The 24862-nt window shown below is 34.7% G+C and overlaps 1 protein-coding gene and 1 pseudogene across 9 annotated transcripts in view; both read left to right on the top strand.

Annotated features, from left to right (window-relative positions):
• TSGA10 (testis specific 10) overlaps positions 1-24862 on the top strand; it is a 103548-nt gene that overhangs the window by 71202 nt on the left and 7484 nt on the right. For 7 of the 9 annotated variants that reach the window (XM_039872477.1, XM_039872479.1, XM_039872478.1 and 4 more), the window contains one exon: positions 18426-18635. The exons of the other annotated variants lie outside the window; for them this stretch is intronic. In XM_039872477.1, the coding sequence (XP_039728411.1) occupies positions 18426-18635 (210 nt within the window). The remainder of the gene's footprint in view (positions 1-18425; positions 18636-24862) is intronic. 9 annotated transcript variants of the gene reach the window in all.
• On the top strand, positions 3560-3678 carry LOC120610330 (uncharacterized; annotated as a pseudogene).

A 24862-nucleotide genomic window follows, 5' to 3' on the forward strand; every position in this document is an offset into this window, starting at 1 on the left:
GTGATTCTTTGGTGGCATCATGTTTCTTTGTTTTTTCATGTTCCTTGAACTCTTATGCTGTTGTCTTTACCAGTTATCTTCAGGAGAGAAAATGCCTTTCATCAACTCTATTAGAGATTCTCAGACCTTCTATGGATATGCCTGCTCCATGCCTCTTGTGGCAGAATTCTTCAGCTTATGTGCCTTCTTTTGGTCATGCAGCTTCAAGCTGTATTCTTATAACTTCCCTTTTGCTTTCCCAAGGGAAGTCTTTCTCAAGCCTGCAGATTTGGGCTGGCTTTCTGTACTATTTACTAGCCATTTGCAAAAGCTCGTTCTTGCTGTTGTTGAGAGCAGCACAGGGAGTCAGCCCCTGGGTGGCATATGTGTGCGGGTGACATATAGAGCACTGGGGGTGCCCATGGGCCAGCTGGGGGCTCACAGGAGAGGTGTCACCAGTGGCTTTTGGGAAGCTTCCCAGTAGAGCACCTGATGCCATTCCTAGGATCCACATCCCCTCGACACTCTCAGTTCCAAGCCTAGACTGCTATTTTCTCAGCTACTTCCATGGGAGAAATCAAAGGTCAAGAATGGCTTCTTTGGCATTGAGCTGTGCTGCCTTGGGGAAAGGGTGATGTGAGTAAACTGTTCCTCTTACGCTCTCCAATGTGTCCAATCTCACTTTTTTTTGGCTTCAGTGAGTTGCTGAAACTTCTTTGTTGGACTTTTAGACTTCTTCAAAGGCTCTCTCATTTGTGGGTAAATTGTCTAATTTAGTTTTCCTCCAGGGCTCCCAGATGCTGGCCCAGAGGGGCTGGAGCCACTTAACAGGGCACTTTATAGTCCACAGTTGGATCCAAGGTCTGTATGCCTATGGGTGAGTGAGATGACTCCTGGTCCCTTAGTGTAGTTGCTAGTGTCTGAACCAAAGACAAACTCAGGGGTACGGAGTTATTTCTGTAGTCAAGACCACATCTGCAAGTCAGCTACCTCTGTGTATGCCTGTCTTCTCGAAATGACCCTCCTGTTCTTGGACCACTGGGGTTTCACGATCTCTTACTTGGGTTGCACAGCTCCCACATAGGCTCTTTTTTTTCTGGATAGATGCCAGATTATTGTAGTTGAGGTGGGGGATACATGTGAAGGACATCTTGTTGGGCCATCTTGCTGATGTCACCCCTGTATCAATTGATTTTTGAATGTTGAAGTAGCCTTGCATATCTGGAATAAATTCCCATTGGTCATGGTGTACAATTCTCTTTGCACCTTATTGGATTCAATTTGCCAATATCTTGTTGAAGAATTTTGCATTATGTTTATGAGGGATATAAGTGTATAATTTTCTTTTCTCATAATGTCTTCCAATGAATTTGGTAACAGATAGGCCTCATAAATGAGTCGGGAAGTTTTCCATCTTCTGGAAGTGATTGTATAGAATTGGAATAACTTCTTCCTTAAATATTTGGTGTAATATTAATCAGTAAAACCATATGTGTTTGGTGATTTCTGTTTTAGAAGATTATATTAATTATTGACTCAATTTCTTGTAAGATATAGGTCTGTTGACATTATCTAATTCTCCTTGCGTGAGTTTTGGCAGATTGTGTCTTTCGAGGAATCAGTCCATTTCATCTAAGATATCAATTTTGTATGTGTAGAGTTCATAATTGTCTTAGTCTTGTTTGGACTACTATAACAAAAATACCATAGACTAGGTGGCTTTAAAAAACAATTATTTCTCACGGTTCTAGAGGCTGGAAGTCCAGGATCAAGAGTCTGGCAGATTTAGTGTCTGGCGAGAACCCACTTCCAGGTTTGTAGACAGCTGTCTTCTGTCTGCGTGCTCACGTGGAGGAAGAGGGAAGTGAGCTCCTTGGTGTCCTTTTTATGAAGGCACTAACCCCATTCATGAGGGCTTCACCCTCAGACGTAATCACCCCCCCAAAGGCGCCACCTCCAAATGCAGTCACATTGGTGATTAGGTTGCAACATGAATTTTCAGAGGAAACAAACTTTCTATAGCAATAATATTTCATTATTATCATTTTTATGTCTTTATGATCAGTAGTGATGGTCTCTCTTCCCTTTCAATATTAGTAACTTGTGTCTTCTTTCTTTTTGTCTTGGTTAACCTTGGAGGTTTTTCAATTTATTAATCTTTTCAAGGAACCAGCTTTGGGTTTCTTTAACTTCCTATATTAAACTTCTTGTTTTCAATTTCATAGATTTCTGTTCTTATTTTTATTATTTCTTCTGCTTACTTTGGATTTAATTTGCTCTTCTTTTTCTAATTTCCTAAGGTGGAAGCTTAGGTTATTGATTTTATATCTTTCTTTTCTTCTAATATATGTATTCAATACTATAAATTGTCTATAAGAATCACTTTCACCGAATGCCACAAATTTAGAAATTTATATTTTTATTTTATTTTATTCAAAATATTAAAAAATTTATCTTAAGAGTTCTTTTTTGACCCAGGTGTTATTTAGAAATGTGTATTTACTCTCCACATATTTGGTGATATTCCAGCTTCCCTTCTGTTACTGACTTCTAGTTCAATTTCATTGTGGTTGAAGAGCATCGTTGGTATGATTTCTATTGTTTTTATTTGTTAAGGTATGTTTTGTAGCTCATACATGGTCTATCTTAGTGAATGTGCCACATGAGCTTCAGAAGAATGCATATTCTGCTGTTGTTGAATGAAGTATTCTAGAAATGTCAATTAGATCCAGTTCATTGGTGCTGTTCGGTTCAACTGTTTATTTACTGACTTTCTGCCTGCTAGATCTGTCAGTTACTGTTGGGGGGTGTTGCATTCTTCAACTATAATAGTGGATTTACTTGTCTCTCCTGGTCATTCTATCATTTCTTGCCTGATGGATGTGGACACAATATGTTGTGAGCTGCAAAAACATTAAGGATTCTTATGTCTTGGTGAATTGGCCTTTTTATCATTATGTAAGGCCGCCTCTTTATCCCTCTGCTGTGAAATCAGCTTTGTCTGAAATTAATGTAGGTACTCTAGGCTTCCTGTGATTAGTGTTTGCATCTTTATATTAAAGTGAGTTTCTTGTAAATACATATAATTGTGTCTTATTTTTTTCTCCCACTCTAATAGTCTGTATTTTAATTGTATATAAGTCCATTCACATTTAAAGTGATTATAGATATAGTTGGATTAATATTTACCATATTTGTAATTGTTTTCATTGCCCTTGTTCTTTTCTTCTGTTTTATCTCCTATTTATTTATTGCTTTTTCTGGTTTGAATTGAACATTTTATATGATTTTATCTCCTTTATTAGCATATCAATATACTTCTGTTTCAGAAAACTTTGTTAGTGTTTTCCCTAGAATTTTCAATATACACTTTTATTAAGTCCACCTTTAAATAAAACAATACAACTGCAGGAATAGTGCAGGTATCTTATAACAGAGTATTCAAAATCTCTTCTCTCATTCTTTATGACTGTTATACATTTTACTTATTAATAAGCTATAATCTTCCAATATATTGTTGCTGTTGTGTCAAACAAACTGTTATCTTTTAGATCAATTTAGAATTAGAAAAAATATTTTTGTCTATGGCCATGCCACCCTGAGCGTGCCTGATCTCACCTGATCTCGGAAGCTAAGCAAGGTCAAGCTTGGTTAGTACTTGGATGGGAGACCACCTAAGAATACCAGGTGCTGTAGGTATAAAAAAAAATTATTTATTTACATAGATATGAGTTTCTGACATATCATTTTCCTTCTCTCTGAAAAACTTTTTAAACCTTTCTTCTAAGATATGTCTACTAGCAGCAAATTTGTTTAGGTTTTATTTGTCTAAGGTCTAGTTCCCCACTTTAGAATAATAATTTCTCTGTATATAGAATTTTAGGTTGGTGGGTTTTTCATTCAATACTTTGGATATTTCAGTCCATTCTCTTCTCGTGTGCATGGTTCCTGAAGAGAAGGCTGATATAATTCTTATATCTGAGGTCAAGCTTTTTATTTCTCTAAACATAATGTTCTTTTTTCGACTCTGGCTATTTTTAAGAATTTCCTTTATTGCTGGTTCCCAGCAATTGGACTTTGTGTAATTGGGATTGGTAAGGATATCCTTGAGTCTATAATGCTCAGTATTCTTTGATATTATACATTTCATCAGATTCAGGAAATGTTGGTCATTATTTCTTTAAATATTTTTTATTTCCCCTGCCCTTCTCCTTCTGGAACTCCAGTTTCAGTATGTTAGATCACTTGGTATTGTTCCACAGATCATTAAGGCTCTGTACATATTTTTCCCAGTCTTTTTCTCTTTTTGCTTCGTTTTATATAGTTGCTGTTTTTGTGTCTTCAAACTTACTGGTCTTATGTGTCTAATCTGATATAAATGACATATAGTGAAATTTTAATTTCAGAGATTATATTTTTTATCTCCAAAAATTCCATTTGGTTTTTGGAATGTCTTTTACTTCTCTTATTATTTTAATTTTTCCTTTTAAATCTTTAAGCATATTGAGTGCATTTATACTAACTGTTTTAATGTCATTGTTTTCTAATTCCATCATCTCTGGCACATTTGCTTCTGTATCTATTCCCTGATTTTTCTTTTGATTATGGGTCCCATAGTCCTACTTCTGAACCCATATAGTAAATTCTGATTGTATTCTGGATGTTGTTAATTTTACATTACTGAGAGCTGAATTTCAAAAGTGTTGGGTTTATCTTGTCAAACTATTAAGTTACTTGATATTCTATTGTGTTCCTGAGGATTGTTTATAAGCTTTTTAGGATAGCTCCAGAAGAGTCTTTATTCTCGGGCTAATTTGCCCTCATTACTACAGTGTGACCCTTTTGGGGTCTCTACTGAATGCCTGTGTAGTCAGTGAAGTGTCCAAGTGTCTCCATTCTGGCCAGTGAGATCTGGGATGATTCCTGGCCTAACACAAGATGTAGGAACTGTGTGGCTCACAGTTGCCCTGGTAATTGTTCATTCTGAGAAGTTTCTCTTTGGTCACATTGGGTTCCCTTGTGCATGTACATGTTTCTGAGACTCCTTCTCTGCAGACCCCCGCTCTCTGCAGTACTCTACTCCACAAATTCTAGCCACCTCAGCTTCACTGAAGTCTGATCTTTATCTTTAGAACTCAGTGAGATCACTAGACTGTGCTTTGGTTCTTTTTCTCTGCATCATGGTCCAGAATTTGCCTTTAGCGAGATGCTCTGGCCACCACAGGATTCTTCTTGTTTGTTTTCCATTGTCCCTCCTATACTTTGTCCATTTTTCTGGTTGTTTGTGCCAACATGGTAATTCAGACTTTCTTATCCCCCCTTGACTGGACAATAGCTACTTTACAGCCCTTGTCTGCTAATACCATCATCTTTGTCATTTTTGCATCTATTTGTATTGACTGATTTTTTTCCTGTCTGTGGGTCACATTTTCCTGCATCTTTATATATCTGGTATTTTATAATTGGATGCTAGACATTGCGAATTTTACTTTGTTGAATTTATTCTGGCAGGCTGTTAAATTACTTGCAGGTCAACTGTTGCCTAATTGCTAAGCCACTCTATTCTTCGGGAATGCCCTGTGTGCCCCTTAAGGATGAGATGCTAGGAAGAAAAAGAAGGATATGATATTTCTTTGTATAATATTATAGCTTACATATTCCTTATTTTTAGACAGACCCCCAACTCTGTAAGACCCACAGAGTATTTTGCTCTCTGGGTTTGGTATAGTATAAATAAAACCTTTCTTTATTTTCCAGTCAATTATGGGACTGACCTCTCTGGGATATGGAGTGTATGTTTCTAAAACATTGAGAGGCTTATTCTTTATGGAAGATGACACATTTACTTTCAGCAAATTGGGAAAGCTATATTATTTTCAGTGCCTAATAAGATATTCACAAACTTTCAAAAAAATTACCTGCAGTTCAATTGATACTTCCAAGATTGTTTTTAAGTTTTGTTAGGGCAGATGTAAAGTAGTCTTTTCTGTAGGACTCGTGTAGCCCCACCACTAAGGTATGACTCTTCTGGGATCTCTCTTAATGCCTGGTCCAGGCTGTTCACGTTTAGGGCTTTTCACGTTGGCGCATCCAGACACTGATGTCTCCCCAGCTGTGTATGAGATGTGAGATCTAGTCTACTTTATTTTTATTTTAATTTTTTAATTGTTTTATTTTTATATTTCAAATTAATTAATCAATTGATTAATTTTTTTAATTGAAGAAATGATTTAAATTTTCTCCCCATCTACCTCCACACTTGCCCTTCCCCTCTATCCTCTGATAACCACTAATCCATTGTCCTTGTCCATGAGTCTCTGTTCGTTTGTCTTATTCATTTGTTGCTTTTAGGTTTATATCCCACATATAAGTGATACCATGTGATTTTCTACTTTTTCTTTCTGGCTTATTTCACCTAGTATGATCATTTCGAGGTCCATCCATGTTATCACAAATGGCAGTATTTCGTCTCTTCTTATGGTTGAGTAATATTACATTGTATATATGTACCACAGCTTCTTTAGCCAATCATCTATCGTAGGACACTTCGGTTGCTTCCATGTCCTGGCGACTGTGAATAATGCTGCTATGAACATCGGTATGCAAATATCTTTTAGGATATGAGTTTTCAAGTCTTTGGGATAAATACCTAGAAGAGGGATTGCTGGATCATATGGTAGAACAATTCTTAGTTTTTTGAGGAACCTCCATACTGCTTTCCATAGTGGCTGTACCAATTTGCAGTTTCATCAGCAAAGTAATGAGGGTTCCTATTTCTCAGCATCCTCTCCATCATTTGTTATTACTTGTCCTGTTGATTATAGCTATTCTAACAGGCGTAAAATGCTATCTCATTGTGGTTTTGATTTGTATTTCCCTAATAGCTAGCGATGTTGAATATCTTTTCATATATTTGTTGGCCATTTGTACGTCCTCTAGGGAGAAGTGTCTGTTCAGGTCCTCTGCCCATTTTTCGATTGGATTGTTGTGGGGTTTTTTTGTTGTTATTATTGAGTTGTATGAGTTCTTTGTATATTTTGGATATTAAGCCCTTGTCAGAGGTGTTGCTTGCAAATATATTTTTCCATTTGGATAGTTGTCTTTTTACCTCGTTGACGATTTCTTTTGCTGAGCAGAAGCTTTTTAGTTTAATGTGGTCCCATTTATTTATTTTAGCTTTTACTTCCCTTGCCTTTGAGGGTCAAATTCATAAAATCCTCTGTAAGGCCAAGGTCCTTCAATTTCATTCCTGTGATTTTTCTATGCATTTTATTTTTTCAGGTCTTATATTCAGGTCTTTAATCCATTTTGAGTTAATTTTGGTGTGTGGTTATAGATAACAGTCTAGTTTCATTCTTTTGCAGGTGGCTTTCCAGTTTTCCCAGCACCATTGATTGAAGAGGCTTTCCTTTTCTCCACTGTATGTTTTTGGCTTCTATGTCAAAAATTATTTTCCCATATAAATATGAGTTTAATTCTGGACTCTCTATTCTGTTCCACTGGTCCTTCTGTCTGTTGTTCTGTCAATACCATGCTGTTTTGATTACTGTCGCTTTGTAGTATAATTTGAAGTCGGACAAAGTGATACCTCTAGCCTCGTTCTTTTTTCTCACGATGGCTTTGGCAATTCGGGGTCTTTTGTGCTTCCATACAAATCTGATGATTTTTTGTTCTATTTCTTTAAAAAATGCTAATGGGATTTTTATGGGGATTGCATTAAATCTGTATAATGCTTTAGGTAATATGATCATTTTAACTATTCTTCCATTCCAAGAACACAGAATCTCTTTCCATTTCTTTGTATCCTCTTCAATTTCTTTTAACAGAGTCTTATAGTTTTCATTATATTAGGTACTTCACATGTTTCATTAGATTTATTCCTAGATATTTTATTCTTTTTGTTGCAATTGCAAAAGGAATTATTTTTTCCACTTCTTTTTCTGACACTTCATTATTAGAGCATAAGAACACTATGGATTTTTGAACATTGATTTTGTATCCAGAAACTTTACTATATTTGTTTATTGTTTCTAATAGTGTTCTTGTGGAGTCTTTAGGGTTTTCTATATAGAGAATCATGTCATCCGCAAATAGTGACTGTTTGACTTCTTCATTTCCTATTTAGATGCCTTTTATATCTTTCTCTTGCCTGACTGCACTCGCTAGGACCTCCAATGTTATATTGAATAACAGTGGCGAGAGTGGACAGTCTTACTTTGTTCCTGATCTTAGAGGGAAGGTTTTTAGTTTTTCACCATTAACTATAATGTTGGCTGAGAGTTTGTCATATATGGCCTTTATTATATTAAGGTATTTTACTTCTATACTGATTTTGTTAAGTGTTTTGATCATAAATGGGTGCTGTATCTTATCAAAGGCTTTTTCTGTTATCTATTGATATGATCATATGATTCTTGTGTTTTAATTTGTTTATGTAGTGTATCACATTAATCAATTTGCGTATGTCAAAGCATTCCTGTGCCTCTGGGATGAAGCCCACTTTATCGTGGTATATGATCTTTTTAATATGTTGCTGTATTCGGTTCGCTAGTATCTTCTTTAGGATTTTTACATCTGTGTTCATGAGAGATATTGGTCTGTAGTTTTCTTTTTTTGTGTTATCTTTACCAGGTTTTGGTATCAGGGTAATAGTGGCCTCATAAAATGAGTTGGGAAGTATCACCTCCTCTTCGACGTTTTGGAAGAGTTTGAGGAGAATAGATATCAAATCTTCTTTGAATGTTTGGTAGACTTCACTGGTGAAGCCATCTGGTCCTGGACTTTTACTTTTTGGTAGGTTTTTGATGATTATTTCAATTTCCATACTGCTGATCGGTCTATTTAGATTTTCCAGTTCTTCTTGATTGTTGTACTGGTCCATTTCGTCTAGGTTATTAAATTTGGTGTTATATACTTTTTCATAGTATTCTTGTACGATCCTTGGTATTTCTTCAGTGTCTGTCGTCATTTCTCCTCTTTCATCCTTGATTTTGTCTATTTGTGTCCTTTCTCTTCTTTTGTTAATGTGTCTAGCTAGGGGTTTGTCAATTTTATTAACCTTCTCAAAGAACCAGCTCTTTGTTGCCTTCATTTTTTTCTATCTTTTGTTTTGTTTTCAATTTTATTTATTCTTCCTCAATTTCGATGATTTCTTTTCTTCTGCTGACTTTAGGCTTCATTTGTTCTTCCTTTTCTAGTTTTTTAAGGTGAAGCGTTAGGTTGTTTATTTGGGCTCGTTCTTGTTTTTGGAGATAGGCCTGTAATGATATGAACTTTCCTCTTATGACCGTTTTTGCCGTGTCTCAAAAGTTTTGATATGTTGTACTATCATTATCATTTGTTTCTATGTATCTTCTGATCTCTCTTTTTATTTCTTCTCTGACCCAGTTATTCTTTAGTAGCATGTTGTTTGATCTCCATGTATTTGTGGTTCTTCCTGATTTCTTCCCGCAGTTGATCTCTAGTTTCAAAGCATTACGATCAGAGAATATGGTTGGTATGATTTCAACCCTCTTATATTTGTTGAGGCTATTCTATTCGTTGTGGTCGATTCTTGAGAATGTTCCATGTGCACTAGAGAAGAATGTATAAGCAGCTGTTTTGGGATGGAAGGCTCTGTAAATGTTAATTATGTTCAGTTGGTCTAATGTGTCATTTAAGGATGTTATTTCCTTATTGATTTTCTGTTTGGATGATCTGTCCATATCCAACTGTGGAGTATTTAGGTCCCCTACTGCGATAGTGTTTTGGTCTTTTTCTCCCTTCAGTTCTGTTAGTAATTGCTTTAGATATTTTGGGGCTTTCTGATTGGGTGCATAGATATTAATAAGTGTTACGTCTTCTTGGTGCATGATTCCCTTTATCATTATGAAGTGTCCCTCAGTATCTTTCTTTACCTTTTTTTATTTTGAAGTCTCTTTCATCTGATATTAGTACCGCTACTCCCGCTTTTCTCTGAATGCCATTTGCTTGAAATACCATTTTCCACTCTTTCACTCTGAGTTTATATTTGTCTTTGGAGCTGAGATGTGTCTCCTGGAGACAACATATGGTTGGGTTTTGTTTTTTGATCTATTCTGCAACTCTGTGCCTTTTTCTTGGTAAGTTCAGTCCATTTACATTTAGGATGCTTACTGAAATATGAGGTCTTCTTATAGCCATTTTATCTTTTGCTTTCTGGTAGCTCGTTGTTTCCATTGCTTCCTTGTCCTTGTGTTTTTGTTTTCTTTATTTTGGTTGGCTCTTGTGGGTTTTCCCGCTGGTCTTTCTTGTTTTATGTTATATACAATGGTTCTGAATCTTTGGTATGTGGTTACCATTATGAATATATAAAGGATAGTTATATATATATAGTCGTCCCTTTTCTTCTGCGTGTGCCTTATCTCCATTCCCCTTTGCGAATTTGGATCTTTGCATTCCTTCCTTTTCAGTCATTGTTATCTCAATTTGTTCCTATGTATGCTGAACATTCGTTACTATCTTGCTATAACAATTCTCTTATTATTATGTAATAATCCTCTGTTCTTAGTAAGGGTTGCATTCCTCTGCTTCTATTTGCCTGATAGTCACTTTATTCCTAATTATGTATTTTTTTGTGTTATTTTGTTTTAGATGAACTGACCCCTTTCAGTATTTCCTGTAGTGCAGGCCTCGTAGTGGAGAATTCTCTCAGTTTTTGTATGTCTGCAAAGGTCTTCATTTCTCCTTCATATCTAACAGAGTGCTTAGCTAGATACATTATTCTAGGCTGATAGTTTCTTTCACTTAATATTTTGAATATTTGATTCTATTCTTTTCCGGCTTGTAAGGTTAGCGCTGAGAAGTCTGAGGATAATCTAAAAGGTTTACCTTTAAAAGTTACCGTTTTTTTCTCCCTGGCTACCTTGAGAATTCTGTCTTTGTTGTTGATTTTTGATAGTTTTAATACAATGTATCTTGGTGAAGGCCTTTTTGGGTTGAGATAATTGGGTGTTCTGTTGACTTCTTGAAACCAAGCTCCAGCTCATTCCTTAGAAATGGTAAATTCTCATCAACTATTTGTCTGAAAATACTTTCTAATCCCTGTTCCTGTCCCTCACCTTCAATAATGCCCTTTATTCTTATGTTTCCTCTCCTGATGGTATAAGCTAGTTCTTGTATTTCTCTTTCGTTACTTTTCATTCTTCGGTTTCTCTCTTCTTCCTTCTGATTTATTTCTAGATTTCTGTCTTTGATATCACTGATCCTTTTTCCATTTGGTCGACTCTATTTCCCAAGCTTGCTATTTCATTTTTCAACTCTTGCAGTGTGTTCTTCATCTCCATAAGTTCTATTTGGTTCTTTTTGAAGGTTTCAGTCTCCTTGCCCTACTCATCTACTTGTTTTTTCAATTCCTGAAATTGTTGATTTGAGTTGTTTTGTATCTCATTGAGTTTTTTTCAGAAGTACCATCATGAATTCTCTGTCATATAAGTCGCATATTTCTATGTCTGTAAGCTTATTTTCTGGAGATTTTTCTCTTTCTTCCTGAGATGCCTTGTTGCCTTCGTTGTTCATGGTATTTAATGGACTATTTCTCCACCTGGGCTTTAATAGGAGTGTATTCTGCTGTTTTTCCAGAAAAAAAGATTTATTATATAAAGGTCTTTCTTTAGCCTGTTGAAAAGAAGGCACTTTTCTTTTGGTTTCCAGTAGGTGGCGTCTAAGCCTCTTGGATCCCTGCTTTATATAAAGTCTTAATAACACTTTTTAAATTTCCTTGTAGATATTTAATCATGCTCGCTACCCTCAGTTTCAGTTCCTATCAGTGTCAGTGATAGTCTTGGCAGCGTTTGTTCAGATTCCTATGGCGCTCTGCAGTGATCGGTCTCAGAGGGTATGGGAGGAGGCGCCCTCTGGGTTGGAGGCTGAGGGCTGCAGCTCAGCCTTGTTTTTGCAACCACAGCCGGCAGAAATCAGCTGTTGTTCCTCTGCTGATTTCTACCCTGGTGACTGGGACCTGCAGCCAGCTGACCACGGGGAGCTCACAGCTATCATAGGCAAGAATGTTCAGGGAACTCCCACACAAACTCGCCACTCCTCCCCTCCCCCTCCTCCTACAAGGTGCATAGGTAGCTGCAAGAGGCAGCTTCTTTATTTCTCCCAGTCCACCACTCGACACCCAGGATTCTGACCTGTGGTAGCTCTTATGCACATATCCCACGCTCAGACATGCTGTTGTGCAGTTTGGGTGGTTTTTGTTGAGTTTTAGATGTTCTGCTTATTGTTTCAAGGGGAGAGATCTGGGGATGTCTCTCTCTCCGCCATGTTTCCGGTCCTTCTTGTTTTATGTTATATACAATGGTTCTGAATCTATGGTGTGTGGTTGTCATTACAAATATATAAAGGATAGTTATCTATATTCAGTCTTTCCTTTTCTTCTGTGCATGCTTTATCTTCATTCCACTTTGCAAATTTGGATATTCGAATCGCCCCTTTTTGTCATTGCTGTCTCAATTTGTCCCTATGTATGCTGAATGTTCATTACTATCTTGCTATATCAAATCTCTTCTTATTTTTAAGCTTATAATGCCCTGTTCCTAGTAAGAGTTGCACTCCTCTGCTTCTATTTCCTGCTAGTCACCTTACTCCTAATATTTTTTTTTTTTTTTGTCATTTCATTTTATGTGAGCTGACCTCTTTCAGTATTTCCTGTTTTGAGGCCTCGTAGTGGAGAATTCACTCAATTTTTGTATGTCTGCAAAGGTCTTTATTTCTCCTTTATATCTGAAGGAGAATTCAGCTGGATACATTATTCTTGGCTGGTAGTTCCTTTCATTTAATAGTTTGAATATTTGATTCCACTCATTTCTGGCTTGTAAGGTTTGTGCCGAGAAGTCTGACAATAATCTAATGGGTTTTCCTTTATAGGTTACCGTCTTCTTTTCCCTGGCTGCACTGAGAATTCTGTCTTTGTCTTTGATTTTTTATAGTTTTAATATAATGTGTCTTGGTGAAGGCTTTTTTGGATTGAGATAATTGGGTGTTCTGTTGACTTCTTGAATTCCAAGCTCCAGCTCATTCTTTAGATTTGAGAAATTCTCAACTATTTGTCTGAAAATGCTTTCTAGTCCCTGCTCCTTTTCCTTGCCTTCAATAATGCCTATTATTCTTATATTTCCTCTCCTGATGGTATAAGCTAGTTCTTGTATTTCTCTTTCATTATTTTTCATTCTTCGGTTTCTCTCTTCTTCCTTCTGATTTATTTCTATATTTCTGTCTTCAATATCACTGATCCTTTCCTCTATTTGGTCGACTCTATTTCCCAAGCTTGCTATTTCATTTTTCAACTCTTGCAGTGTGTTCTTCATCTCCAGAAGGTCTATTCTGTTCTTTTCGAGGGTTTCAATTTCCTTGCTAAAGAACTTATTCTGCTGATCTAGTTGATTTTTCAATTACTTAAATTGTTGATATGATTAGTTTTGGATCTCACTGAGTTTTTACAGAAGTACCATCCTGAATTCTCTGTCATATAAGTTGCATATTTCTATGTCTGAAAGCTTATTTTCTGGAGATGTTTCTCTTTCTTCCTAAGATGCCTTGTCACCTTGGTTGTTCATGGTATTTAATGGACTATTTCTCCACCTGAGCATTAATGGAAGTGTATTCTGATTGTTTTTTCCAGAAAGTAGATTTATTATATAATGGTCTCTAGCCTGTTGCAAAGAAAGCACTTTTCTTTTGGTTTCCAGTAGGTGGCATCTAAGCCTCTTGGATTTCTGCTTTATATAAAGTCTTAATGTCTTTTTTTTTTCTTATAGATGTTTAATCATGCTTGCTACCCCAAGTCTCTTTTCCTATCAGTGTTTGCGACAGTTTGGGTAGTGTTTGCTCAGATTCCCCTGGGGCTCCACGGTGATCGATCTCGGAGGGTATGGGGGGAGGAGCCCTCTGGGTTGGGGGATGGGGACTGTGATTCAGCCCTGGTTTTGCAAACGCTTTTCATAAAAATCAACTGTTGTATCTCTGCCATTCTCACTTTTCTACCATCCCCATTTCTCTGCCTTCTGTCCTGATGACTGGGTACTGCCACCAGCCGCGTGTGGCTCACAGCATTCCCAGGCAGGGCTATTCAGGGACTCGCCGCACCTTCTCCCCTCCCTCTCCTCCTGCAGGTAGTTCCCGCAGCTGTGAGAGGCAGCTTTTTTATTTCACCCAGTCTACCGCCCAACACCTGGGCTTCTAACCTGTGGTAGCTCTCATGTGTAGATCCAATGCTCGGGCGTGCTGGTGTGCAGTTTGGATGTTTTTTGTTGAGTTTTAGATGTTTAGCTTATTGTTGTTTCAAGGGAAGTGATCCGAGGACGTCTCTCATTCTGCCATGTTTTTGACGTCACTCGAGAGATCTAGTCTATTTTAGAGCTCTCTGGTGGTTCCTTCGCAGGCTTCTGAAGTTGCCCTCTATATGTTCAAGGCTCAGTATTCAGTCAGACGTCTAGGCAGATTTCTGGATATCTTTTTATGTAGATCCCTTGTTTCCAGAACTCTACACTGCACATTTCAGATACTTGTTTCTGTCTCCTCAACTCAACAAAACAACTATTCTCTGGTAAAAGTTTCCTTCCTTGGACCAGAAATTGGAAAGTGACTTCAGAGAGAAACCTGGATGTTCATGGTGGTCATCGTATTTGTTTTCCTTCTCTCAGAGACTGCAGTCCTGTGCTGCCTATTGTCCAATGGCTAGAAGCAATGCTTTCATCTCTCTCAAGCGTTCTCTCGCTCGCTCTCTCTCTCTCTCATTAAAAATAAGTTCATTCCCAGTTATCTTTCATGGCTGGAAACAGAAATATTATGTATTTTTTAAAAATCCTTTTCAGCTGTTTGTGTCTAATAAAAATCAGGTAGCTTGATTTTTTTAAAAATCAATCTGACAACATCTTTCCATTAACTGATAAGATTAATCCATTTCTTTGAATTTGTTTGAATTCCTGGTATGTTTAGGTTTACAATTATTGATTTATTTTGTACTTTCTACTTGTCATGATTCTGTTTTGTTTCTTTTTTTTTCCTTTTATCCATCGTTTATGTGTTTGTTTTCTTTACATACTTCCTACCCTTACTGCTCATTGATTTGGAAGTTATACATTCTCGATCTATTCTTTTAGCAGCAAAAATTATAATATGCATATTTAACAAAGTCTATTGTTAGTATCTCCAGCCCTCCTCCTAAACAATATATAGTCCTATGAATATTGGAATATTGAGTACAACACCCTGCTTACCAGTGCATGTGTGCTCTCTCTTATTCTCTCATACACACTCACACACCAACCTTTTATGATATTGTTGTTACTATTTTAGTTCCACTTTGTTTTTTCATAACCTTAAGAATAAGTCATTTATTTCTATTGTTCTTATTCTTTCAGTCAATGCTTATTCATATCCATCCATAAATTTTCCAAACTCTTCATTCATCGTTGCTTCTTACATTCTATTTATTCCTTCTAAGTTCAATTTCCTTTCTTCAAAACTTTCTTTGATCTGTGAGTTAATTTTCTGTTTGTCTGAACATGGCTTTATTTTATTTTCACTTTTTTAATGGTGACATTGATGAACAAAATTCAATAAGTTTCAAATGTACAATTCAACAGTAAGTCATATATATTGCATTGAATGTTCACCATATTCTCATTCTTGTGTATTAGTTTAGCTGAATATAGAATTGTAGGTGGAGAGGTATTTTCCCTTGATAAGTTTAAAAATAATTGTCATTTTTGATGAGAAGTGTTTTCGTTCTAATCGTGATTCCTTATAAGACTGTCTTTCATCATTGGTTTCTTTTACATACAGTCTTTTCTTTTTCTTTGTAGTTTCAAAGAAACTTTGTCTTGTTATGGATTTATTTGGTTGGGGGGGAGGCCTTTGGTTTTGCTGTACTTTTTAAGTCAGAGTATTCATGCTTTTATTAGCCTGGAAATTCTCAGATGTTATTTCTTTGAATGTTACTTTTTCTTTCTTTCCACAAGTTCTGTTTGATTCTCCTTCATATCTGCCTGTTTTTTCGAAATCTTATTCTTCTCAAATGTTATTTAATGTCTTTAAAACTTTTAAGCATATTTTCCATGCCTTATAAAATATTTTTTTCAGTGATCTGAAGTTCTAAAAGTCTGATTCTGCTATGTGTTATGTTACTCTGAGTCTCACTCATGGTGGATTGTGCCCTGTGTTTGATGGTAAGCTCCTCTTGAGCAGGACTTTTTCCCCCTATGGAATCCTCTATGACCAGGAAGATGGATTTGCTTCTACATAGGGACTCTGGGTTACCATTGGCATGGGATAAACTTTATGTTAAAGTTTAGAATTTGGGATGGATAGTGTAAAGTCAGACTCTAAAATCGAGTGAAATTAGACCTAAGGATTCAATTTCTTACAGAAGATATATTTTTTCCCTAACCAGAGACTAGATCAAGATAAAATTTTGGTTGTATCTCTGTGAGATTGAGTGAATTTTTTCCCCTGGAGCCTCCTTTTAGAGGTCCCAGATTATGTGGAGGTCTCAGTTCCAACTCTCCATTTGTCCAAAAGTATCATTTCCTAACCTTGCTCGAACGTTAAAATGTAAGCCATTCAGTGTTACTGGCTCTTTTTACCCCCAGCTCTTAGCTTCAGGCCTGTTCATTTGCTGCCTGTTCCAGCTTTGTTTTCTCTTTGTTTTTGGCATGTGATAATTTTTCTTTCTTCCTCAAAAGTTCGTCTATGAATTGCAAAAATAATGTTTTGTTCTAGTTTATCTTAACCTTTAAGAGAAGGGTTTCCTTTTCATCAACTGTCTTACTAGAACCTGAAACATCCAGATCTTTTCAAAACACAGAACTGATTGTATCACCTCCTTCTTTAAGACTTTTCAATGGATCAGGACCTGAATTGTAACCCAGCTGAGTAGGCTCTCTGTCCTGTAAGTTTGTGCACCTTTTCAGCTGTATCTCTTCTCACTTTTTCCTAGGGTCTCTGAGCTCCAGCTGTTTCAGCCTTCTAACTGTTCTTGGAGCTCATCTTTCCCCTCTCTCCACACACTCCCTGCAGCACCTTTTCACTTAGCATTCCCGACTTGAAAGCTGCCCTCCATAACACACATGCTATATCTACTCACCTTTCAGATCCCACCCAGCTCAAATGTCATTTATTGAGGAAAGCCATTCCTGACTTTTCTGTCTCTCTCAGTCTAGGTCATTTTCCTTTGTTATACAGTGTTTTTTTTTTTCTAGAAATATTTCCTTAATATGAATTTATTATTCATCTGTCCAATTATGTGATTGATACATAACTCCCCATAGTCTGGAAGTTTTATGAGAGCAGAGATCATTTTGCTTACCCTCAAATATGCATTTCGACACATTGATTGGAACATGGACTATACTCAATAAATATGGATGGATGGATGAATGGATGGATGGGGGATAGATAGAGAGTTATTTGAAGAATGAGTGAGAAATAGAGTGAGCGAGGAAGAAAGGGAAGGAGAAAGGTAAGAATGAATGTGGCCAAATAATTTATTCCAGAAGGAATTTTTGGTGCTTTATGCTTATAAAAGCAGAAAAATGTCTTTATTTGCTTCTCTGTTCTATTGGCTTCATGTAATAGTAAACACTTCTCTGTATGTGGCAGTGCACTTACAGAAGACATTGTTTTGTTTTTTTTTCTGGAAAAAGGGGAGATGTATGGAATTATCTTGAATGTTTGAAATCTCATATAACTTGAATCTCATATTACCATTTTTAAAACATGCCCTGATTTCTCATAATGGGGATGTATTCTTAATTTATGCTTACCCAGTCTTTCCCTCAGGTGTCAGTAAGTATTAGAGAGTTATCAGCCCTCATTTTATGATACTATAATCGATATCAACATGCCACTCAAGAATTGGCTATTGTGAATTAAACAGGGAGTGGCTAATGTTTTGTTTGCCACTTTGTTGTTAAAGACAACAATAATATTTACATCATAGAATAATTGAAACTGTGGTAAATATAGACAGAACTATAGACCAAACATGTGTATCTCAATGAGCTTTGGGGCTGAGATTTTAAGTGGAAAAAGTTGTTTTCTAAGTACATTAAAAAGAACCATCAGTTGACCACCTTACTCATAGATTTTATGTACAGAAATTTGAAACCCAAATTTATCTTTACCAGAGTGTTTTGTGCATGCTGTTACCACTTATATCATCTAAAGGTATGTGTAATATAAGTGTACTGTCATTAAAAGATTTTGCCCCATTTTGTTTTCCATTTTGTACACTTTATATATATGTGTGTGTATATATATATATATATATGTATATATATGTATATATATAAAATATATATGTATATATATATATAAAATATATATGTATATATAAAATATATATATATATAATTTGACTCAAGCAAAGAACTTCTTAATCAACACTTGGTTGCTAAATATACATAATTATTTTGTTTTTGCAGCACTTAAATGCGGAAAGGTCTTACAAGTCCCAGATTTCTACTTTACATAAATCTCTTGTAAAGATGGAAGAGGAGCTTCAGAAGGTTCAATTTGAAAAAGTGTCTGCTCTTGCAGACTTGTCTTCCACAAGGGAACTTTGTATTAAACTTGATTCAAGCAAAGAACTTCTTAATCGGCAGTTGGTTGCTAAAGATCAAGAAATAGAAATGGTAATACATTTTAAAATGGTTCTTTTCATATTTTTATTACTATAAAATTGCTACGAATTTAGAAAAATAAACTCTTTTTTATAAAATATTACATCAAGCCATATCTTTCATCTTTAGATCTTATTTTTAAAGTCCAAAAGATTAATTTGACAGCTGTGTTCCAATAATTCAAGACTATAACAGAAATTCTTTCGTTGAGTATGTAATTTACATTACTTTAGCCAGAAGAATTATAAAACACTTTGACATACCAATCAGCAAATAACCACAAAGTTGAGGTTTATCCAGCTAAATTATAACTTGAAGGATACTCTTCTAAGCTTAATTTATTTCCTAATTGGTTTCTTTTAAACTGTAATTCAGTTGATTGTACCTACAGTGTGCCTTACATTGTGCTTGCCACTGTGAGTATAATGCTCAAAAGATATAGACCCCTGCCCTCAAGGGCAGTATTGGCATACAAATAATTTGGGATGAAAGTTATACTAATAAGCAATACTCAGGATTTTAGGGAGGGAATTCCTATTAGGTGCAGAAGGAATGAGGCTTTCTCGTTCAAAGGGAACAACAACATAGGAAGTGTATGAAGGTATAAATGAACTCTTGAGTGAATAGTAAGTAGTTTGCAATGGCCAGCATAGCATTCATGGGTGAAAGTGGCTGGAGATGCAGCTGGAAATATAGATGGAGCCCAGACCCTACAGAGGAATGCATTACAATTTGCATAGTGTAATTGAAATATCAACATTGTGGTCATATTTATATTTATATTACTACCAAATCTTATTGAAATTTTAATTTTGTTAGTCTACTGTTTTTTAGGAGGATATGTTGCACTTGAGAATCATGTGTCTAGCTGGTTTCTGTAAAAATCCACTGTTACTATTTAATTAGTGAAGTTGTATATGCCAAAATTGTCAGATTTTTTCTTAAATCATTTTTATTTCAGCAAGAACCTTTTAATGATGTAAGCAACTCATGAATATTCATTGTAAAAATTCAAATGATGTGTTCTTAATTTTTTTCTTTAAAAACAATTTTTACTTGGTGTTTTCAAATTTGAAAAGCAATACTTACTTAATAATTGAAACACTTGTTATTTTTAGGGTTTTGGGCTTTTTTGATAAAAGCTATCCTAATGGGTGTGAAGTGGTCAGGCTAATTCTTATTGTATTTTAAAATACTCCTGACATAAATTTTTTTGCCTTGAAATTAGTTATTTTTGTATATGTGTTTATTCCTAAAATGATCTATAATTGTTGCCCTTTTATAGTCTTATCTACTTTCCTCCTATCCCTAACTCCTCTTTTTCCTCTGACAACCACTAATCTGTTCTCCATTTCTATAATTCTGTCACTTCAAGAATGTTATATAAATAGGATCATACCGTATGTAACCTTTTGGGCTTTGGCTTTTCCACTCAGCATAATTCTCTGGAGATTCATCCAGGTTGCATGTATTAGTACTTCATTCTTTTTTATTTCTGAGTAATATTCCATGCTGTTGGTGTAACACAGTTTGTTTAAGCAGTTACCCATTGAAAGATATCTGGATTAGTTCTAGTTTTGGGATCTTACAAATTAAGCTATTGTTAATATTTGTGTACAGGTTTTCGTGTGAATATAAATCTTCATTTCTCTGTAAATGCCCAGGAATGCAATTTTTGGATTATATAGTAGTTAATGATTAGTTGTTTAGGGAACTGTTTTCCCAAGTGTCTGTGCCATTTTGCATTCCCACCAACAATGTATGAGCAATCCAGTTTTTCCACTTCCTTGTCAGCATTTGGTGTTATTTTATTTTAGCCATTCTGATATGCGTGCAGTGCTATATCATCATCTAGTCGCATTTTACTAATGACTAATGAAGATGAATATCTTTTTTGTGTGCTTATTTGTCATCTATATATATCCTTGAGTGAAATGTCTCTTAATGTCTTTTGTCTATCTTCTCATTGGATTCTTTGTTTTTTTAATGTTGAGTATTGAGAGTTCTTTATATATTCTAGATACTAGTCCTTTTTCAAATATGTGGTTTGCAAATATTTTCTCCCACTATTTAGTTTGTGTTGTCATCCTCTAAGGTCTTTCTCAGAGCAAAAGTTTTAAATTTTGATGAAGTGCAATATATCAATTTTCCTTTAATGTACTTTTGGTTTTAAGTCTAAAAATTCTTTGCATAGCTCTAGATCCCAAAGATTTTTGCTAGGTTTTATTCTAAAAATTGTATAGTTTTATGTTCCACATTTAATTCCATGATCTATTTTAGGTTAATTTCTGTATAAGGTGTGAGGTTTAGGTCAAGGTTCCTTTATTGCCTGTGGGTGTCCAATTGCTCTAGTATCGTTTATTGAAAAAGCTACCTCTCCTCCATTGAACTGATTTTGTGAAATCAACCTTTGTGAAAAATTGGTTGAATATATTTGAGTAGGTCTGTTTCTTGGTTTTCTACTCTTTAACATTGATTCTGTGTGTCTCTCTCCACCAATACCAACACAGTCTTGATTACCATAGCTAATAATAAATCTTTAAATCAGATAGACAGATTCCATCCACTTTCTTCTATTTTTTCAAAATTGTCTTAGCTATTCTAGCCTCTTTGCTTTTCCATATATGTTTTAGAATAATCTGTCTATTTCTTCAAAAAATCTTAGATTACATTAAACCTGTTTATCATTTTGGGAAGAACTGACATCTTTACTATGTTAAGGCTTCCAATCCATGAACACAGTATGGCTTATTTAGATCTTCTTTAATTTATTTTATTAGCTCTGTGTAGTTTTCACCATATAATTTCTATACATATTTTGTTAGAAGTATACCTACAAAATACAAAGTATTCTTTTTTTGAGCTACTGTAAATGGTATTCTAGTTTTAATTTTGCTATCAGTGTGTTCATTGCCAGTATATAGAAATGTAATTGATTTTTTAAATTAAAATTATTGGAGTGACATTGGTTAATAAAATCAAATAGATTTCAGGTGTACAATTCAGCAATGCCATATGTATATTGCATTGTATGATCACCGCTCAAAATTAAATTTCCTGCTGCCACCAAATATTTGACCCCTTTTACCTCTACTTACCACTCCCCTTCCCTCCTTCCCTCTGGTAACTATTAATCCACTGTCCATGTCCATGAGTCTCTGTTTGTCATGTTTGTTTGTTACTTTTAGTTTTATATCCCACATGTGAGTGAAATCATAGGATTCTCAACTTTTTCTGACTTATTTCACTTAGCATGATAATCTCAAGATCCATCCATGTTGTCACAAATGACAGTATTTCATCTTTTTTTTATGGCTGAGTAATATTCTATTGTATATATGTACCACATCTTCTTTATCCAGTCATCTATCAATGGATACTTCGGTAGTTTCCATGTCTTGGCCACTTTGAACAATGCTGCTATGAACATTGGGGTGCATATCTTGAAGTGTAATTGATTTTTGAACATTTATCTTATATCCTGTGACCTTGCCAAACTCACTTATTAGTTGTAGTAATTCTTCTGCTGATTCCTTGTAATTTTCTATGTGGACAATTATGTTATCTGAAAATAAGGACAGTTTTATTTTTTCCTTTCCTGTCTTATGCCTTTTCCTGCTTTTTTGCACTGGTTAGTACTCTAGTGCTATGTTGAATAAAAGTGGTCAAATTAAACATATACTTGCAATCTTAGGAGAAAGGCACTTAGTCTTTCACCATTAAGAATACCATTATCTGTAGAATTTTGTAGATGCTTTTTATCAAGTTAAAGAAGTTTCCCTCCATTCCTATATTTCTGAGAGTTTTTGTTATGAATGAGTGTTGTCGAATTTTTGTCAAATGCTCTTTCTGTATCAGTTAATATGGTCATATGATTTTTCTTCTTTAGCCTGTTGATATGATAGATGACATTGATTGACTTTTTTATTATCATACTAGCCTTGCATCCATGGAATCACTCAGATAATTTCAAATGAGAATATAGAGGTTAAAGGCAAAAGATCTATATCTCCACCTTCATAAAAATTATTTAAAGCACTAGAATAAGGAATTTTAGAACCTTTTAGTCTTAACTTTCTTTGCTTTTCTTTTTCTTAAAAATATATTTATTAAGATATAATTCATATACCGTACAGTTTACCCAGATCTTAGTTTTCTATCTTCCAAATAAATGTAGTATGTATGTCTGTTATCTAACTCTTTTCAAGAGGAATGTTAAGAACATGAATTCTAAATATCCTTCCTTAATGCTCTTTAATTAATACTTAGATATTAAATTACTAAAACTAGGCATGAAAGAGGAGACATCACTACCATCCTTATAGAAACTAAAAGGATTATAAAAGAATATTATTAGTTTGCAACTAACTGTCAAAAATTAGATAACTCAGGTGAAAATCAGTAAATTTCTGGAAATATACAAAGTACTGAAACTGATTTAAGGAAAAATAGAAAATCTAAATATATCTACAGCAAGAGATTGAGTTTATGATTTTGAAACTTCCATAAATAGAACATTTCAGTTATGAATTCTTCCAAATGATTAAAGATGAATTAATATAAACTTTTCACAAACTCTTTTACAAAAAATAAAAGAATACTTTCCAGTTAATTATATGAAGCTGATTTTACGCTGATGCCAAAACCAAAGACATCATAAGAAAAGAAAACTGTAGGATAATATCCCTTATGAATTTAGATGAAAAATTCTTCAGAAAATACTAGAAAACTAAATCCAATGACATATAAAATGAATTTTATACCATGATCAAGTGGATTTGTCCCAGAAACACAAAGTTGGTTTAATATCTGCAAATCAATTAATGAAATACATCATATCCATAGAATAAAGAACAAATAACAATGATCATCTCAATAGATGCAGAAAAAGCATTTGACAAAAGCCAACACCATTTCATGATTTAAAAAAAGTATAAACTAGGATTAGAAGAGAACTTACTGAACCTGATAAAGAGCATCTGCAAAACTCAACCTGATAAAGAGCATCATCATACTTAATGAAGAGAGACTGAATGCTTTCCTTCTTTCTTGTCAATAATAATATAAAAATGGCCTCCTAATCTCTTCTATTTAACATTATACTGGAGATTCTAGCCTGGGAAATTAGAGAAGGAAAAGAAATTAAAGGCATCAGATTTGTAAAGGAGTAAAACTATCTCTATTCACAGATGGCATCATCTTGGATATAGAAAATCCTAAGGAATCTACTAAAAAGTTAAAATTAATATATGAGTTTATCCAGGTTACAGGATACAAGATCAATGTAGAATATTCAATTATATTTCTATATTACAAATCCATTCAAATCATCTAAAAATGAAAATAAAACAATTCTATTAAATGGAATTACACAAAAAAGGAGAGCATTAAGAGAAGATAAAATACTTAGAAATAAATTTAACAAAAGAAGCACAAAACTTGCACTTTACAAAACATATTCAAAAGAAATTAAAGAAGAACTAAATAAATGGAAAGATGTCCCATAGTCATGGATCAGAGGACAGCATTGTTAGAATGGCAATATTACCCCAAATTGGCTTCTTTGTAGAAATTGACAAGATAATATAATATAGAAGTGCAAGTGACTCACAATAGTCAAAAAAATCTTGAAAAAGAACAAAGTCAGAAGAAAAACACTTCCCAATTTCAAAACTGGTTACAAAACTACAGTAATCAAGATAGTATTGCACTAGCTTAAGGAAAAATATATAAGTCAATGGAACAGAATTGAGAGTCCAGAAATAAACTCTTATATTTGTGGCCAAAAGCTTTTTTAAAAATTTGTGCCAATACGATATAATGGGAAAAGAATAGTCTTTTCAACAAATGGTACAGGGACAACTGAACATCCACGTGGAAAAAAATGAAGTTGGATTTTTATCACATACCATATGCAGAAATTAACTTAAAATTATTATAGGCCTATATGTAAGAGCTAAAATTAAAAAACTCTCCAGAAGAAAGCATGCAAGTAAATTTTTGTAATCTTGGGTTAGGCGATGCTTTCTTAGATGTACATCAAAAGCACAAGCAACGAAAAAGAACAAATAGATAAAAAGGACTTCATTAAAATAAAAAAACTTTTGTGCTGCAAATGATTTCATCAATAAAGTAAAAAAGACAATTCACAGAATGGAAAAAAAAATTTGCAAATCATCTGTTAAGAGATTTGTATCCAGAATATATAAAGAACTCTCACAACTTAGTAATAACCCAAC

This window comes from Pteropus medius, unplaced genomic scaffold (assembly GCF_902729225.1).
Source record: "Pteropus medius unplaced genomic scaffold, Ma_sr-lr_union100, whole genome shotgun sequence".
In the NCBI taxonomy this organism is placed as follows: Eukaryota; Metazoa; Chordata; class Mammalia; order Chiroptera; family Pteropodidae; genus Pteropus; species Pteropus medius.